Here is a 20,332-nt window from a genome sequence, read left to right on the forward strand (position 1 = left end):
CTTTTGATTCAACCACAACAAACCCAAGAACACAAAGTGAACCAAAATCATTTTATTGCAGTCATGGAGACTCGGGCACACATCCAACGAACGAAATCTGACGGTTTATAAATATGTTACTCAGTGTGCATGCGTGTAAACTAGGGTTATCACGCAGCGGAAAACATTTCAGATCCTATGGGGTAGTCGGTTGTATTAGGAGTCAACTTCTGTAGTATCCTAAGGATGGAGTCGATCGTCAGGGCTGCAGATAAACACTCAACCTGCTGCCCGTGGCATTTAAGTTGACGCAATTTTCACATAGATTTAAAGACGATTGTTAAAAAAAAAGGGCAGGAAAACCCAGTGTGGAGTACTTCCTTGAGCACAGGAGACAAACAAGGTTGTCAGAGGAAGAAGAAAACATGGGTGAAGGTATCACGAAATATGTATGCAGCTTGTTTCGGAGGGCCGCAGTAAAACATCAGAACGTACATTACTCGCTCAATTTTTTTACCGAAAACACTTGGCAGTTTTTTTTTTTAAACCTTTTCAACAACACTGTGAGACCCAACCAGAAATGGTTAGAGTAGAAAAATAAAAGTGATAGAGAGGGGGATTTCTACCCTTTAAATTAATTATCGGTATGAATCAAATAAAAAAAACACATCTAGAAAGCATGCAAAGAGGTGGATTGGTGGAGGAGTGTCAGGGAAGGGTCTGAATTTCAGACACAAGCAGAGCCTATTGGGTCCCACAGGGACACATACCGGCGGTCGTCCAATCACATGGGGCTTAACACTCACACTTCTTCATTCAACACAAAACAACCAATCAGAAGCCCGGGTCAGGCGGGTCCCCCTGGGGTGACCGCGTTGGGGACGGGACCACGTATCAAAGAGGACGTCTACGTATTCTGAAAGACGGCGCAAAACGACGGATCAACCGACAAGCAGCAGATGCATTGTGGGAACGATTTAAGTATTCTACACACCTGTCAGGAAAGGCACTTCAAGTTTTAGTTTGTGTTTTTTTTTTGATTCTCAACAGCAGGTAAACAAGACAAACAAAGAAGCGTGGCAATTTTTTCCATCGTCATGACTCCCATTAATTCGGGGCACCTACGAAATCAGTAGGAACCCTATTGTATTCGTTAGTACTATCGTCGTCGTTATCATCATAGTTATTATTATAATTATTATCTCATCAGGTCCAGGCTAGGAAATGTCTGTCACAAGGCTAGCGGTTAAGACTGTAAACTTGGGTCCACTTCACAGGACCTCCCAGCTGACCCGTTGGTCGGCTCTGGTGTCTCACACCTCAGCAGGTCATCACTCACACGCCGAGGGAGGATGGAGGACCAGAGAGTGGGGTTGACATTGGTGACACCGTCGGGGCAGTGTGTGCGTCTGTGTGTCCGTTTGTGTGTGTATGTGTGCGTGTGTTTGCACGAGTGCGAGAATGAGTGTACGTGTGTTTGGCCCGAGTGCGAGTTTGAGTGTACGTGTGTTTGTGCGTTAGCGTGTGGGGGGGGATAGAGACGGGGGACTCTGGCTCCACAACAGTTGGAGGGACTGCGGTGACGGCAGCGTTAAAGTGTTCAACTCAACCGTCATCTCCGGACATGTTTCGTTTGTTCAAGCGCCGTCGGGGATGACATAACGGGACGAGACGTAGCGACGTCGTGGTGGTTCTTCTTTGCTTGTTTTCTCCTCGCGTTGGTCACACACCGCTTACCTCACGCTCATTCACCCATGTTTCTCACCTCATGGAGGGGTGAGGGAGGGAGGGAGGGCAGGCAAGGCTTTGCAGGGAGCCGGGAGAAGGTGTAGTGGTGACAGCCAAGCACGGAGGGAAGCTAAGGGCAAGGACCTTCCTTTCATTCACACCCGCTCAGAGTTGTTCTCCTGGCTTACCCGGCGTCTGGGAAACAGCCTGCGTTTCAGCTGGATCAACTGAGAGAGAGAGAGAGAGAGAGGCAGAGAGACAGAGACACAGACGCATACCAAGGCAGAGACATAGAGAGGAAGAGAAACAGAAGCAGACGGACAGAGGAAGAGACACACACACACAGAATGAGAGACACAGACCGAGAGAGAGAGACATACAGAGGAAAAGACACAGAGTCAGACGAGATATCATTAAAAAAATGCAACCAGGAAGCCAAAACAATAAATCAGTTGAATGTTAACTGAGTAAGGGTGATAAGGACATGGCCTTGGGTAACTGGGATTCTCTGCCAAAGAGGAGTTTATGACCCAGTGCAATCCCCTGTGGTGTTGGAAAAGCTGATCTAGTGGAGGCGGTGGGACACGTTCCACACTGGTTGTTAGTGTTAGGACCCAGACCCTGGCTGATAAGCGTGGAACACACCGGCCCAACCGTTGGCCTTCTGAAACGTTTGGGGAGACTCGGGACGAGTTCGGGAACAATTCTGTACGATGTGTTCAGCTTTTGGAACCGCGCGGACGGTGTCTGGTCAGATTGCAACATGCAAAGTCTTAGAGCGTTGGAACCATTGGAAACTCTGATTGGTTGCGTACTAGCGAATTCATCTCCCGGATCAGGTGCCTAACACAAAAAAGATGTGTCGGCTAGAGGCTACGTCTGAAGACAACACTGTCCATACAGCTCTAAGGGGCTCAGGTGTGCGAGTGTGTAATTGAGAAACAGTGTGTCAATGGGCTCGAGGAGGTTTATCATCATAAGTCTGTCAACAGTTGACCTTCATTCTGGTTTACTGGTGAGGCAACCGGAAACCGTCTTCAGCCTACTGCGAGAGCCGTGGAGTGTGTAAATACTTCTTGGCGGTAATCTCAGCTTGGCCACTGGGATGCCCAGGGGACGAGATCTCATATGTTAAGATAGCATCGGGTAGGAGTGTGTGTGTGTTTGTGTGTGTGTGTGTGTGCGTGCGTGTTTCAGTAATGAAAGCCAGACGACAACAGAGTGATGGCTTCATCACCTGTCTCTTGTAGAAGAAAGGATGACGACACTCCAGAGAGACTGTGTGTGTGTGTGTGGGTGTGGGTGTGGGTGGGGGTGTGTGTGTGTGTGTGTGTGTGTGGAGGGACATGTGAGATGGAAGCGGGTCCAAAGTATTTCAGTTGGCGAGGCCAGGAATCAGAGCTCCACCGTGAATCATGGAACCCCAAAGGAGGGCGCAGGCAGGTGTGTGTCTGTGTTTATGTGGTGGCGGCGGTTTCACAGTGTGATGGGTGTGTTTATGCGCGTGTCTCGTACTGACCTGCTCGGCGAAGAAGGACAGGACGGTGAACACGACAAGGGTCACCAGCACACAGTGGGTCCAGAATTTCAGCTTGTCCCGGTAAACACGCCTAGAACACACACACACACACACACACACACACACACACACACACACACACACACACACACACACACACACACACACACACACACACACACACACACACACACACACACTTTAATAACAGCCAATATACGCGTGTGTGCAGCAGGGTTCAAAAGAGCAACAGAGTGATAAAGTGAAATCACCCCCCCGTTAGTTTGCCAACACAACACCCACTCAGATGACAGGGCTTAATAAATGGTGCGCGTCTGGGTCTAGGGTATAAAAAGACACTGGTGCAGAGTCTAAACTTATCCAATGGGGACGGTCTAATTTTAAAAAGATCTCCCCCTAGGGGCCCCTAGAGAACATGACCCGGCCCCTCTCTAAGCCTATAACACCCCCCAGGTACTGACAATCTGAACACAGTGGCAAAGGATAAAACGACAAGGGAAACTACTCGATGAATGTTCAGCTCACGGCAACACTAGAATGACCCCATGGGTCGTCGGTATTTCTTTATGCACTACGCGCGTCTGAAATACCCCTGGTCTGAATAAGAGCTGTGCACCTATCGGCCTTCCTCACCTAGCCGCCATCTTGGTTCCATCTCGATCCTCGACGCCCCGACACCGGGGCGTCGAGGATCGAGATGGAACCAAGATGGCGGCATCCCGCGTTCAGTGTAACCGCTCTAGGTTTCCTTCAAGGAGAAACACTTTGACGCAAGACTTGATGCGATTGGGAGGGATGATGCACACGATGTTGGATCGCTCAAAGCAGGGACTGCAGAAGAGATGGTAGGCAACTCCTGGTGCCATTAAACAAACTCATTGGCCATATTGCAGCCTTTCGAAACAGCCATTCTCGGCAAACAGTTTGTCACCTTATGCAAACACGCCGATTCCGAGTGTTGCGAGTATACAGAGTCCCTCTCCGCGTTGGACCTACCATTCCTGGAGCTCGTCCATGTGCAGGAACCTGTTGCGGAACTCCCTGGGCAGCTCGAACTGCGACGCCAGGGGGAACATGGACTCGTAGAAGTCCCGGAGTACCGCCTTCACAGTGGACGCGTCCTTGTGGCCGTGGTCGATGTTGTCGTTCAGACAGATGAACTTCCTGCCAGGGCAGGAAGACAAAGGGGTAGTTGTCATTATACATTATTTATCTAATTATTTGTCCTAAATAATTTTGCATCAATTCATCAAAACATTTTTATTAATTGAAATAAATGACCACCAGTGTGCTCAGAATTAAATTTTTATTTATTGTATGTTGTATTCAGAGCATTCCGTCCGTTATTTCCATAAAAACATTGTCACTTTTTAAGTCTTGGAAATTTTTATTTTTTTTCTTAATCACCTAAACTTCAAAGAATGGGATCTTTCAAACGGAAACTAAACTGAAAATACAATACAAAGAAGTGAATCTAAAGGGAAATCCCCCTGGCTTCTCTCTGACCTGGGGTTCTTCCTGATGTCGTCCAGCTGGCCCACCACGTGGGACACGTTGGTGCGCACCATCTTGAAGGCGATCTCCTCCTCCCCCATGATCTCAAACCTGCAACACAGACGAGAGGAGAACAACGTACATCGTATCAATTAAATCACACTACATTTGAACCCACCTAATACCTTACCTTAAATCAACCAAACTAAAGCCTTACCCTGAAACCAAACCTTAAGTAAACCCAAACCCTATAACCAATCTATAACCCTAAAACCAACCCCTAACAATAAAACCAAGCCCTAAACCAAACCCTTAAACCAAACCACATCCCTAAAACCTATCCCTGAACCAAACCCTCAAACCTAAAACCAATCCCTAACCCTAAAACCAAACCCCAACCCTAAGCCCCTAACACCATTTCCATCTTGTTCTCTGCAGACCTTGACCCTGAGGTATGGAAGCCTTGTCCTGTGCGAACATGTCTTAGGCCCACTGGGGCCTTGGGCCCACTGGGGCCTTGGGTCTTAGGCCCACTGGGGCCTTGGGTCTTAGGCCCTCTGGGGCCTTGGGTCTTAGGCCTCTGGGGCCTTGGGTCTTAGGCCTCTGGGGCCTTGGGTCTTAGGCCCACTGGGGCCTTGGGTCTTAGGCCCACTGGGGCCTTGGGTCTTAGGCCCACTGGGGCCTTGGGTCTTAGGCCCACTGGGGCCTTGGGTATCCCCTGGGCGTGGTGGTGGAGGACCTACTTGTATTTGTTCTGGTCCTTGAAGGCCTTGTGAATGAGCTCGGTGATGGGCTTACAGTGCAGCACGAGGCCTTTGGTCACGGGGGGCTGTGGAGTCAACCAGAGACAACCAACACAGTCAAATGCTTTGAACACTTCAGTGAGCATGTCAGTGAGGATCTCCTTCAGTGTGTGGGGAATGTGTGTGGCTCTTGCAAAACCCATGATGGCCATATCTTATTTGGCATGTCGGACGTTTTCTTTAAAGGGGAATCCCTTTTGGCTTTTTTCAAATATACATAGTACTAGTACTGCTTCAGACGCATTTCTGCGATAAAGTCTGAACATTACGTCGTTTTTCTAAATCTGACCAATGATATAGAATAGCAAAGCTCTTTAAATGCAAATGGTGATCAGAAGTAAAACAGTAGGAGCAAAACCCTGTGGAAGCATCACCCTGGGGCGGACACTAGTATTGACCGGTCAGGGTGTGACCGAGTGGGGAGAGGGATGTTCCGGGCTGCTCTCACCATGCTGGGGTCGTAGTAGGACTCCTGGGAGGGGCTGACAGCGTCCAGCTGGGTCAGGTTGCTGGGTAGAGTCTTGGAGCAGTTGATCAACATCTGCTCCAGGCTGGTCAGATCCTGGACACACACACACACACACACACACACACACACACACACACACACACACACACACACACACACACACACACACACACACACACACACACACACACACACACACACACACACACACACACACACACACACACTTTATGAAACAACACAAAGAGCAGCACTAGCTAATGAGGGTCGACCGCGTAAGGGTTCTCCTGAGACCTCATCATGATATAAACACATTTGCCACACAGTCTTTTATACATTTTTTCCCCGACCAATGAGCTGACCTGCAGGCTGAGGGGCAGCTCGTGGACCCGCGTGGCGAGGGTCCGGATCTCGCGGTCCGACAGCACGCCGGAGCGGTCCGTGTCGATCTCCTGGAAGACGCACGCCACGTCCAGCTGCCGCAGCGCGCTCATCAGGAAGTAGAAGTAGGAGAAGGCGAACTGCATGTCCTCCGAGTGGCGCACGCGGTGCTCCGACGTCCGGTCGAAGTCCAGCGGGAACCTGGAGGGGCCGCGGGGGGAGAGTGGGTAGAACCACAGAGCTTTATTTGGTCTTTGTTTCTCTTCCTGTTCATAGGGACCAGTATATATAATATTGTAATGCAACATACCACACAGACACACACACAGACCCACACCCACAAGACACAGACACAGACACACACTATAGCCCAGTCGAAGGAAATATCTATTTTCTTCTACTGGACATAATGTTATCAAATGTACTGTGGTTTTATATAATGATGTATTTATTTTTGCATATGCCCATCAACTTCCAGGTGTGCCACTTCCTACACAGGTTGTGAAACAAACAGACGGTTCTCCTTTTATAAAACCATCCCCCCGTGACTCGCGGGCCAATCAGGTGCTCTGGGGGGGGGGGGGGGGCGGGGCCTCACTCACGTGTCCTGCAGCTCCTGCATGACGAGCCGGTCGATCATGTGGGGCATGTGGGCGGGGACCTTGCGGGAGGTGAAGCCGAACTGCCCGTTGAGCAGCCGGTTGACGTGGCGCAGCGAGTCGGCGAACGTGTCCTGGAGCCGGCGGCCGGCGGCGCCTCCGTCCGCCCGGTACGCCAGCTCCCGCCGCAGCCGCTCCCCCTCCTGCTCCGCCGCCGTGTGGTCGGACACGGGAATGCGGGTGACGAGCCAGATAGGTGTGAGAAAGAATGGATGTGTGAAAACCCGGGGGAAAACGTGACACGTTCACACCGAGATCCGTGTGTAAAACCGGGGAACATAACATCAAAAGAAATGGACACACACATAAAATCAAGGAATTACACACATCGAAACACAGAAAACCGGAGAAAACACAAAAATGCAACACAAAAGCACGGCTGTGCACGTGAAAACACGGACACACATGTGACGCGAGAGCACGGAAATTAACATGAATGCACGAAACTAGGCCGCACCACCAGAGAGTCTATTTAGCACTAAAATAATTAACAAGCAACAAACGTGCTCAAAGGCCAGATTTCCGTCACAAGGACCAGAACTCCGCCACGGTCACATGGAGGGAACCACTTGCCTGGAAGAGTCCGCTGAAGCTCTTGCTCCTCTCCCAGGGCAGGAAGCCGGGGTCCGGGGGGGCGTTGTACTGCTGGAGCTTCCTGCCCGCGGGGGTCCTTTCTGAGCCTGCGGCTCCGGCCTCCTCCGGGCGGGGCTCCGGGGCCTTGGCTTTGGGCAGGGCCCCCACCAACGTGCCCAGCAGCTTGGAGGTGGACTGGGGCCTCCCCGGCGAGTCCCCCTTCTCTACCCGCAGTCCGGCCGGCGACGGCGGCGGGACCCTCTCTGCGTCCCCGACGGGCTGCTCCCCGACGGGACGGTCCCCGACGGGCTGCTCCCCGACGGGACGGTCCCCGACGGGACCCCTGGTCGATTCCTCCGGTACCTTCGAGGCGTTGCCCCCCCTTACCCCCCCGTCCCCCTGGGCGCGGTAGGGCCCCAGCAGGGTGGCCTTGGTCAGATTATACCCCTTCAGCGTGATGTCCCCCCCCTGCAGCTTCTCCTCCAGCCGCCTCAGCTCCCCGCGGACCCCCTCGGGCAGAGCGGCCCCGTCCACGTCGGGCACCTCCACGGCCGCCCGCGTCTCCCCGGGGGCCGCCGTCCGCACGCGAGGACCCCTCCGGTCCTCCGGGACGTCCGGGAAGGGCAACGGCGTCTCGGGGTCGGCCGTGGGTTTGGGGTCCTCGTCCCCGTCCACCGCCGGCCCCCCTCCCCCGCCTCCCCCCTCCACCAGGGGCTGGGAGGCGTTCGACTTCGGCGGGGGCGGCGGCAGCTCCCGGGTGTCCACGGCGACGCTGAAGCGCAGGGTGAAGGGGGCGTCGTCGTCGTCGCCCTGGCAGGTGAGGTTGTAGTGGACGCGCGTGGCGTTGTGGCCGGGCAGCAGCAGCAGGTGCAGCGTCTTCCACTTGTTGGCCACCGAGGTGTGGCGCACCACGGCGTGCTCGCCCACCGTGGCCTCGGACACGCGCCGCGCCACGCCCTCGAAGCTGAGGTAGGGCCGCAGCTCGCCGCGCGGCACGGCGTAGAGGCTCTGGTTGCGCCGCAGGGCCACCCGGTGCATCTGGTCGAAGCGGTCTGGGGAGGGGCATGACGGCGAATCACATCGCTCGTTATCGGGCGGAGCGCTAATAGAGACGCAGCTGGAGCCTCACAGGGGCCGCGGTTAGTAGTTCTCAACCAGACTAACAGTAGAGTTTTATTAAATGTTGCAGTACTTTAAGGCCACAAAATAATACACAATATTTAGATATTTTAAAATCAATTTTTTTTTGTTTTATTTCTTAGGAACCCAGCCGAAAGATGAGCATTAGTTAAAGGGGATCAAAGCTAAATAAGATTTTTGTCTGTTTTCTTTGTCGTCTAACAATATGATGAAGGGTTTAGAAACCCGACAACATAACATTATAACATACAATGTTGTAATAATAACATAACAACACACCTGAACATTTATGACTAATGGAAATTGGTTACATCACAACCCATTCAACCCACACACACAAAACCACGTGGAAACCAAACTAGGTCTTGATAATGTGTAATGAGGGTAGTGTCAGTGTGTTTGTGGGAGAACTTCTGGGGGGGGGGGGGGGTTGGTAGACCAAAGATAGACACAGATTGGGGGGGGGCTGAGACGCACCTTTGCCGCAGTCCCCCACGTCGAAGCCGCAGGCGAGCACGTTGCAGGCCTGGTCGCAGAACTTGTCCGCCAGCCAGGAGTTGGCGCAGCCCTGGTTGCAGTAGGACACGGCGCCCAGGCCGCCGGCAAACTGCCAGGGCTGAGCCCCGGCCCCTCCCGCCGCGCCCAGCCCGGCCACGCCCGCGAACCGGCTGTTGCCCCCGGTACCTGGGGGTCAGAGGTCAGATGGTCAGAAACACGTCCACAACAGAAGCAAACGAGTCCCAGTGTACGACAGGATAAACTTTGATTTGGCTAAACGTTTGGCGAGGTTCTCTCAGAAATCACAAAATAAAGATTAAAAAAATGCAAAAAGTGAGAGCATATAAAGTCCAAACACATTGACGACAGCTCTCTTCAGTTTGGTGCAGAACATCTAAATGGGGACCTCAATAGACTCAAACTGCTTCTCTATTAGTGCACCAACAACAACGTCAGCTCGCCATCAAGTACAGAGAGGCCACACAATCAAACCACAGACAGTATGCACCATGTAGGGCAAGGTCTCTCCCTCTCTCTCCCTCCCCCTCACCCAGGCAGTCTCCCCCGTCCCAGTCGCAGGCCGAGTTGTTGCAGGCCTTGTCGCAGTAGCCGTCTTTGATCCAGGACCCAGGACAGCCCTCGGCACAGTTGGGCACGGGCCAGGTGAGGTAGACCTGAGAGGAAGGACAAGGGGTTAAAGGTCACCATTCTGTAGGTCACGAGGAGGCTGCTATGCCGTCACTGAGTCACGATACCCAATCCTGAGAGGGGAACCGACTTCCTCAGCTATTTTCCATCACAAGAGATCATTGCTCCATGCGTGGTGTGAAATAAATCGTGATCTGCAACATGAACTCTGTTTCAGCTGACGAGATGTAGGAAGAGTTGGACGATTGACCTCAATGTTCTTTTTGTCTCTCCTTTAAGGCAGGGGTTTGTTTACATCTCAAATAACAGCCGATGGGGTTTCAGTGAATTACAGCTTTGCTTTAATGAGAAAGGAGGGAGGGAGAAGGAAAGGAGGGCGGGAGAAGGAAAGGAGGGAGGGAGAAGGAAAGGAGGGCGGGAGAAGGAAAGGAGGGCGGGAGAAGGAAAGGAGGGCGGGAGAAGGAAAGGAGGGAGGGAGAAAAAGGAGGAGAAGGAGGAGGAGGATTAGGGGGAGGAGTGTGAAGATGAGGAAGAGCAGGGAGGCAGGCACCTTCGGTCTTTCGGCAGAGGAAGAGGAGAAGGAGGAGGAGGATGAGGAAGGAAGAGGAAGGAAGAGGGTTAGGGCGATAAAGACGAGCAAGAGGACGATGACGAGGCGGATGAGGAGGGAGGGAGGCACCTTCTGTCCTTTGGAGTGGCTGTAGAAGTCGTCCGGCCACACGTCCTTGCCGAACATGACGTCGTCGTTGAGGTAGATGAACTTCTGGGAGAGGCCGGGGATGCGGTGGATGTGGGTCTCGATGGCCGGGGAGCTGAAGGTGGGCAGGTGGCTCTGGTTCTGGAAGATGTCCTGGGAACGCCAAAACGCAATCGTGTTTATTAGAAGTACAATCTGCACAGCATTACGTACAGGACTTACATTTGTTGAGACATTAGACAAATAAATGATCAATTCAATATACGATGAGGCCAAATATAATGGTTAAAGGCATTAATACAGTTCCAGAATAACATTTAGTGAAATAAGGAAACAAATAGGGCCCGACCGATTTATCGGCCTGCCGATTTAATCGGCCGATTATAGCCTTTTTGAAAATAATCGGCATCGGCCAAAAAGACGCAGATTACAACCGATTTTTTTTATTTATTTTTTTATAAATGTTATTGCGATTAGTATCCTGCAGATTGCGCTCCTACTCGCCTTGCTAACTAACAACTTTAGCTGGAAAAAAGGAGATTGAATTTTACCGTGCAACATGAAAGCACGCTCGCTCAGGCAGCTGCGCGCTCACCTCACCACTGTACACAAGACGCGTTGTTTGAGCATGTTGTGCCTGTTTTTCTTTAGGTCCCAGGCCATGTTAATTTGTTATACTGTAGACTCTAACGGTGAGACCATACTGCTCAGCACGCACGTGTTAGTCACTGCTCACGAGCGCAGCACATTGGGAGTTATTTATTTATTTTACATTTTACATTACACTCATTTTTGACTGTAAATGTATTCTAAAACACTCAAAGGTTCTGCATTCAATTCACATATTCGTCAAAAGTGTTTAAAGTATATTTAAGGTATCAAAAACTATGTTTTATATTATTTATTTATTTAAAAAAATATATATATATTAATCGGCAGATTAAATCGTAATCGTAATTTTTCTCTGAAAATAATCGGCATCGGCATCGGCACTCAAAAATCAATATCGGTCGGGCCCTAGAAACAAATATATTTTATTTTACCAAAATATCAGAAGAGATAAACTCTGATATTCAGAAGAAAGGACAGTTATTTTCTTTGCAGAAGGAAACTTTAAATGCAAAATATTTTTGTTGCATATATCTATATATTTTTTTTAACCTTCATCATTTAAAATATATTTTGTTAAGATTAATATATATTTTGCCTGGTCATACACATATTTGTTTTCATTTTTTATGTTGTCTGTCGTTATTAATTGATTTAGTTTTGTTTTCGACACACTTACCGTGAAGATTTGATTGAATGAAAATATTGAAAACAAATGATAAACTATTGCTCATGAAACATCTCTACAGGGTCTCATGCAACCGGAGACTGTACCTGGTGAGCGACCACAGTGATCCTGGAGTTGTCCAGGTTGAGCCACGATGGGATCTGCCCATTGGTCACCACAAAGATGTGACGCACCCAGGGGGCGTGTTTCTCCACCGAGCGCAGCGAATAGCGGAGCTCCTCGTTGTCCTCAAACCGGCTTGCCGACACGTCCTCGTCCCGTTTGGACTGGAGCCAAAATGGGAGAGGGGAGGGAGGAAATGGGAGGGAGGGAGTGAGTGGAATCCTGTAGTGTCTCGTGACTCTTGGATTTGGTCCACTTCAGATTGTTGGCTGATATCAATCTGCAAGGACTGTTGACTACAAACTGGATTTCAGCCCGTGATTAGGGAAATAGAGGTCAACACAATTTTTGCAACACTCTGTTATGTTATTGTTAGTCTATATTCACCCTCAATTTGTATTTGACCCAATCTGCTAGTCTGGCTATTGCCAGACCAAGCTCAATCGTAGATTGCACATTGGTCTGGGGAAGCTGCCGTCATTTTCTTCAACACAAGAGGCGTGTTTAACGGGCCTAGTTCAACTGACTCTGTACGCGATTGGCTGCTTGCCGTCGCTTCCCTTTGGTCATTTTGTTAAACCAGCCAATAGCGCAGGGGAAAGGGGGAAAAGCCAGCTTGGTGATTGGCTCCTGCAAAAAAATCGGAAATGTATTGCTCTTCTCCAGACCCTATTGCAGGGAGAATTCCAATCGCCGGCAGAATGGGCGGGGCTACCCAGTCTACCAATCTGCAGTTCAGAGATGAAAAGACTGTTTGCCACAAACTGGATTGCACCAGTGATGGCGAAATTAGGGAAATTGAGGTCAACACACTTTGTCGTCAAGTTGCTCTTCAAAGTTTCCACACGGCGGAAACCTTGACAATACAAACATAGCTTTTGCAATACTGTGCATGTTATTGTCAGTCTATATTCACCTCCAATTTGTGCGTCGACATATTTTGACCCAATCTGCCTCTGACTAGCTAGAGCAGAAATATCCTCTTATTTTTCACCATTGGAAACTATTGATTTCTCTTAAAAATGTGTTCCAAATCACACCAATCCAAAACACCGCCGCTCAAGAACCCCAAAATACTCTAGTAGTTTTATATGTCTATTTGACTAAAGGGGGGCCCACCTGAGAGATGGCGGTGAGGTCCCAGAACAGGTAGGCGGGCCCGATGGTGAGCTCCTTCCCGTCCAGGGTCAGGTTCTTCCGGGCCTGCTGGCTCAGGTCACTGAAGTCCTGAGGCCCGTTGAGGTGGAGCAGGGCGATGCTGGCCTCGGAGTACAGCTCGAACTGGAGGGAAGACACACACACATGTTAATATTCTATTTTGTTAACTACTACTACCACCACCACCACCACCACCACCACCACCACCACCACCACCACAACCACTACATAGGCCTTGTTAAATGTTCCCTTGTAACACGGTCGAACATGACAGTAAACTAACAATAGTTATCAGTAGGATTAATGCATAATCATCACAAGGATGAATGCAGATAAAAGAAACTGAATAATAAAAAAATATGAACATTACACACCACTTTTCTTTTAGTTTCCCCTTGTAAACATATAGGCAGGTCAATCTATTTGAATAACTAGAAGAAATGAAAGGATTGTTTTCATCTCTTCTTGATCAATACCAACGAATATCACGCGTCCACATTTGGTCATTCAAAACTGAAACATAAAACAAGTGATATGGGTTTTGTTTTCAAACCCAGGCTGGAGGAACGCAGAGCCCAGTGAAACACGAGACTCTGGGCTCTGGTAAGACACAGGCGTCCCACCACAGAGTCAGACAAACAAAGACTTGAACTTGACTGGGGTTCAATGTCGGCCTGGCTGACCCCTGACCTCTGGGTCAAGTTGGTCGGTTGAAGAACGGCCGGAGAGTTAGCGCCTCGCCGTCTGTGGGCTTCAACACCTTGAGACCCCGCGGGCCATTGGCGAGGAAAACAAACCCTGCTGTTGGCACCTGTGTGTGTGTGTGTGTGTGTGTGTGTGTGTGTGTGTGTTTTTTTTAACACTTGACCCCACACCGTGTCCTGCTTGATGTGAGGATTAGTGCTTGTTGCATAAACACAGCAGGAACACGGATGACATAACCTGGTTTTATTACCACTCTGTTTATAGGTATATGAACACACACACACACACACACACACACACACACACACACACACACACACACACACACACACACACACACACACACACACACACACACACACACACACACACACACACACACACACACACACAGAGGGTTATGTGGTGTGGAATGCAGACAGCATAATAACTTAACATATTAATAATACCAGTATACTGATTGACTGACTGTCACACACACACGAAAATAAAGTGGCATCCCCATCTGCGATACCGCCAGCGGAGCGGCAAAGTGGAAACCTCGATACCAGATTGTCAGCCTGCGCTGCCAGATCCCGATCATTGTCCAACTACATATGAATCACCACGGAACCAACCGCGTCCTGTTTGACCTCTGACCCATACCAACACCAGCCATAGCCCCAGCCGTACCGTTGGCCCGACAGCAATGGCACAAAAGTAGACTTCAGTGAAATAGCCAAACTGAATCTGTACAGCATTAAACCCAGGTTGAGTCGAGGTGGCGGCAGAAGAAACCAATTAGCAGCGGTGGCGGCGACGTCAAAACACTCAAACACCCGAGATATATAGACGAGAGTGCAGGCGATAGGGGTGAGGGCCCATCTCTCATCACCATTGCGCTCTGTCTAACGCCAGCTATAAATTCTCTCTCTCTCTCTCTCTCTCTGAATTCGCCTGGCAACAGGAGGAAAGAACCTTGACATTAGCTCAGAGCCCCACTTATATATTATCAAAAGACATATATCAACAGACACGTGTGAGTAGAGGAACGCTGACAACACTTTCAGACATTTAAGGGGAGAACCACACACACACACACACACACACACACTGCAAGCGCACATACACACACACTAAATACATGTCTACTTGATCCTGTGTGTTCTTTTCTCTGCAGCTCCTATTCCTCCCTCACTGTAAATCTGGCCTCTACAATAACTTGTCAGTGCAGTCATGCCATCAGCTGTTATCACCTCTGAGACTGTGTGTTTGTGTGTATCATTTTGTGTGCGTGTGTGTGTGTGTCTCTGTGTTTGTGTGTGTGTGTGTGTGTGTGTGTGTGTGTGTGTGTGTCTCTGTGTGCACGTGTGTGTGTGTCTGTGTGTGTGTGTGTGTGTTTGTCTGTGTGTGTTCTGCCATATCTGTGTGTGTATCATTGGTGGGGTTGACTCGGCGAGGAGGTCAGTGAATTCCTGGTGACCTTTCGTAGCATTCAAGCGCTGGCGCCACTCCTACAGCTGTCCTAGCGTTAGCCGCTAAAGTGCCGCGGAGGCTCAGCTAGCGGCCAGGTTAAGACGGGTCTCGTTACGGGGCACGGGTCACACCGCGCGCCAATGGCACACGACCGCAAGGCAGACGCTACAGATACGTGGAAGATGAGCAAGGCATCGCCATTCGTCTCAACGCTGAGGCGTGTACATGCACATGAACATTGAAACACACAGCGTGTGCTTGTGCTGGAGAAGCACACGCACACGCAGACACACACGATGAAAATTGTCTCCTGGCCACATCATCATAAACAACTAGTACTAATTATTAAGTACCATAATAACAAAGGGTATTATAGTACTTATTCAGTGGTCTTATTCAAAGTAATTTAAAAACCCAAAAAATAAAGCTTATCATGTAATTATTTCCCCTATTTTTTACAAATATTTGATCAACCCTCCTGCTCCGCTTCTAAGATCTGCGATACAGATCAGATGCTAGCACTAGCGTCACATAAACAACAAATCCATTCTTACAACAAATCATCTGTTCGCATTATCATCGTCAGCTGTGTCGTGCTTTTGTGTTACTAATTACGGAGCACTCCCATTGTTTGGCCGACCATCACGAGGGCCAGTTCATTCACAGCCAGTACAGCTAGTCCTTACTGGGCCTGGCCAGTGTTGCGATTGGACCAACACAAGACAAGCGGCAGACCAATTTGTTCTCTTTGCTCACAGGTTCCATCCCGTTTCTGGCATCCCCCCCCCACCCCCCACCCGCTCAGAATACCTTGGAGGGGCCGAGTTCTGACGAGAGAAAATTGTTAGAGCTACACGTGGCCGCCCAGCCTCTATGCTAAATGAGGTCCTCTTTATCCTCGTCTGGGGCTAATCGTTTTAAAATAGAAAAACACCATATTTAGGAGGAGGGCTTCAGTGTCTGCCCTGCAAGAATGGTCCTACAATCAAGATAAGCCAGTATTCAGATTACAGTTGTACCATGTGTAAAATTACCAAGCACTTATTTGGCCCACAGCTGGAACTCCAAGAGAATCTCTACACCACGCAGGGCATCATGGGGCAGTCACAGCTCGACATCTTGTGGAGAGTTATTGTTGTTCCACAAATATCACTTGATTACTGTTTTACACTGCAATCATCATTATATAATAATAACATAATAATATAAATGCATAAGAATGGCTGAATAGACTTGATGAGTATGACCCTTTGTGAATAACAACCCTATTGTTCCCTGTTCTAACAAGTCAAAAACAACACAATAATGCCCTCTTGTGTTGGAAAGCAACATCCTTTTAAAATGATGATGAACCATTTAGTGCCGATTTGCCCACACGGTATATATAATATAAACATACATTTGTTCTAAACAAATGCACATTTGTCTATGTAAAAGGTAATAACTAATAACTAATCTGCGAGCATGATAAAATGCCTCTGCAAGTACATGGAGAAAATATAACATAATAATAAAATAAAGGGAATGCCAAGTCGTGAGATCCAGGTATTTAGGCTACACCCTGAGCATATTTGCAGGATAAATAAATGAGCAAACTGACATTGAATGCCTGCTCTGAGCAAACATCTACCAGCATAGGTGGCCAGCATCAAAACAAAAAGAAAACGTGTAACAACACTTGTGAAATATTATGTAATAATACATTATTACACATATGCGATATGTAAAAACATTACAACAGCATGCAACTACACAATGTGTTGTGGATTGCTGTTTGCACCTGATCCTAACCTTAACCCTAACCCCCCTGTAAAGTTACACAATAGAGTCAGTACATATCAAGTACATGCTGTTACATGTGTCAGTGTAAATACACGAGTACTGTGTCTCAGTAATATTCAGTTCGAGACTCCCTGTGCAACTGTAAGAAACCATGTAACAGGCCACTAATATAAAAAAATGTAACCAAAGAAATGTGTGCTTTTGAGAGACTTTTTTTCTAGGTGTAATATTAATGTAACAATGGTGAGCACACAAAGAAGTTATGATAAATGCTGTGTAAATGTTTGACACTAAAAGCCCAAAAAAATAAATAAATGATAGCACACACATCATCCAAGTATCAAAACCAAAGCCTTCTAGAAAAGGCGTTTAGTGTCTGGCTCACTTCTTTGATTTTGCTGGTGATGACGGAGGGCAGCTTTGCCCGGAGCTGCTCCGTGTCCTTAAAGGTGGAGGGGAAGCCGCTCAGGTAGGCCAGGCTCTGCATGCTGACCAGCCCGGGGGCCTCTCGGTCTGCGGTCTGTCAGTGGAACAAAGGACTCATCAACACCGCGGGGGGAGGGGGGGAAACACAATGACGTCGTCACTCAGGAAACTGACGGGGTGTCACTGGTGAACATGGGGTCAACGTGGGGAACTGTTTAGATTGACTCCGTTACTCGTCAGAAGCAGCAGTACTCGTTGGTCGAGCAAAGTGCGACAAGGGAATATCGAGTAAATATGTATAACGAAAATGGGATTATATGTTTATTATATTGAATAACATTTTAGAAAGTGTGTAAATGTATTAACTTTTTGCTGTGAGACGTCACTGCTAACCACTAAGCCATAAATGCATAGAAACCTTTGGCTGAAGGATTGAATCTAATCAAATTTATTAGAGATTTATCAGAATCGTAGAGAAAAAGAAACTCACAAGGTAACATCTGGATATGGAGTGCTTCAGGTCTTCGCCAGATGTGTCTTTATAGGCTTTATCCGCTTTGGAAGAGAACAGGGAAATGATTGGTTATTATTAGCTAATAGCTATCTCTATGAGTCACTGCATAGAGGAACTATGACACAAACAGTGTGGGTTGTGCTTGTAAGATTCATTCCGAAGACTTAAGTTTAAAAGTTTAAACTGTCTGCCCTGGTGCGTTGGGCAATTTCACTGTGCGAACAAGGCCTTAAATGAAAACACCTAAACACCATTACTGCAGGAACTTAAAGTGAGAACCAAGAGTGTGCAAGCTCAGGCCCGCGGCCTTTGCCACAAACCGACGTGGTCGGTTGTGTAACCCTGCCGGTCCCTGTAACAATTTCCAGGTCATTTAAGAGTTCGGCTTCCATCTGCCATTTTTCTCTGAGTTTTGAATACCGTGTGTTGCGTTTTATTGAACTGCGAACGTCAACACACTGAAAACAGGTTTTCAGCGAGCTGACCTTCAGCCTGGGAGTGGAAGATGAGCACGGAGACAGTGGTGGACGGTGGGAAGGGCTGGGTGACCAGCATGAGCTCCTTGGCCGTGGAGAAGGAGGGCGACAGGAGCGACGGCAGGTCCTTCACCGTGACGTTGGCGGGCAGGGCCGGGCCGAGGGCCAGCATGGGCGCTACGATGCAGTGTGTGAGCAGGCATTCTTGTTTGGCACTGAAAACCCAAACATTTGTTTCTTCAGATGCATTCAAATTTGCAGAGCAAACAATGACTTCCACTATTCAGATTGGGTTTGTAGGTGAGAAAATGTTCAGGCAGAGAATGAGTCAACACACTTCCTTTGTGTCTAGCCTTCCTCGTTGTACTACCCTTTTGACATGGGGGGGGGGGGGGGGTTGACAAAGCTGCAGCCATAAAGTGAAATATCTATTCTAGAAAACGTCATACTTCTTAAGAAATATGATTGCACCAATAAACGTGACAGACATGGTTCATACACTGCTTCCTGTGCTATTGGTGGAGCTAAGAATAAGTCACAGGTGGTTTAGTGCTGAAAATAAATGTTGAATTATTATGTTGATTTTTATATCAAATTCCAGCAGTCTCACCGGTTATTTGGCACCTCCGTTGTTACACTTGCATTTTTCCCCAAACGTTCCCTGTGGTGGACAGACAGGTGATACATTATGATCCATTCACAAAACAGGTTTCATATGCAAATGCATGTTAGAGAGAACCAGTGGATACCCAATAACAAGGTATTTTGAGTAATTAGGGTTTAACTTGTTTGCAAAAATGTAAAACAATAATAATGTAAGCTACCTGATAGCTCGCTGCTCCTTCTCCAACTGTTCCCTGACTGTTTTCAGCTGCTTCAGAAGTGCTATATCGGTGCCATTCACCCACGTGTAAACCACATCGATTGGCATTGGTAGGCATAGCCTGCCGTCGTTCAAAACAGAAGAACAATGTCATGGGATCCAGTCCACAGAAACAACCAGCTTGTCAAGGATGTACACAATTAACTCCCCTATGTAGTTAGGTCAAAGCACTATTTCCTTTGTCAGATTGCGTCTCTTACCTGCTTTGGTAAGATTTCCCTCCAATGTTATCTCGATAGGAGTCAAACAACACATGGTATTGATCCCGACTCCATTCCACCAACACCTGTGTGTGCAGAAGGGATTCAGTCAACTCCACGCCACACCAATATATCCACCACACGTGTGCACACACAACTCTCCTTGTAAATCGTGATGCATATGTCGGAAAGCATTTTACCTCTCCGAACTGGAAGGCGGAAACAATCATGAGAACAAGCCCACCGAAGCAGATGTACAGTCCATAGCGGTGGGACAGACATGTGTACGTCTGTCTCTGCAGGAGCTTGAGCAGGGAGTTGATGATTACCATGGCTCTCGTTTGAAAAACATAGCAATGAATTCACTCATTCGACAACGACGATTAAATGCACTCTTGGGAGTAAACATCAGAAGTCCCTATGCTTGTCACTTGACAGTCAGACAAAGTGTCAGACCAGTCAGACAACCCCATGACAACACATACTTCCCCAACGTTGATGACGCGCTGTTTCGACACCTTTCTGGAGTCTGTTCTATCGCCACCTAGGGGCGGGGAGGGGGAGTTTCAACACAGCGAGGTCTGCAGAATTCCAGGTATACGGTTGAAACTTACTATTGAAGCGACATTTATATTCATATGAGGTAGAGCCAGCTTGCATTTACTAGATGCTTGCTATCTTATGACGAACTGTAGAACATGTGCAATGAGAGCTCTACCTTGACA

General features: G+C 48.5%; 1 protein-coding gene across 1 annotated transcript; it reads right to left on the minus strand.

Annotated features, from left to right (window-relative positions):
* Window positions 1-37: 37 nt before the first annotated feature.
* On the minus strand, window positions 38-20,124 carry gnptab (N-acetylglucosamine-1-phosphate transferase subunits alpha and beta). Its single transcript, XM_060038651.1, has 21 exons — window positions 19,808-20,124; window positions 19,608-19,693; window positions 19,349-19,468; window positions 19,135-19,185; window positions 18,534-18,739; window positions 18,025-18,089; window positions 17,494-17,628; window positions 13,128-13,289; window positions 11,993-12,172; window positions 10,592-10,762; window positions 9,815-9,938; window positions 9,244-9,450; window positions 7,627-8,678; window positions 6,997-7,196; window positions 6,376-6,595; window positions 5,993-6,106; window positions 5,485-5,570; window positions 4,754-4,852; window positions 4,244-4,411; window positions 3,227-3,317; window positions 38-1,934 (listed from the first exon to the last, which is right to left on the minus strand). The coding sequence occupies exons 1-21, from the start codon at window positions 19,937-19,939 to the stop codon at window positions 1,863-1,865; spliced, it is 3,741 nt and encodes a 1,246-aa protein (XP_059894634.1). The 5' UTR covers window positions 19,940-20,124; the 3' UTR covers window positions 38-1,862.
* Window positions 20,125-20,332: the final 208 nt, after the last annotated feature.

This window comes from Gadus macrocephalus, chromosome 19 (genome assembly GCF_031168955.1).
Source record: "Gadus macrocephalus chromosome 19, ASM3116895v1".
Classification (NCBI taxonomy): Eukaryota; Metazoa; Chordata; class Actinopteri; order Gadiformes; family Gadidae; genus Gadus; species Gadus macrocephalus.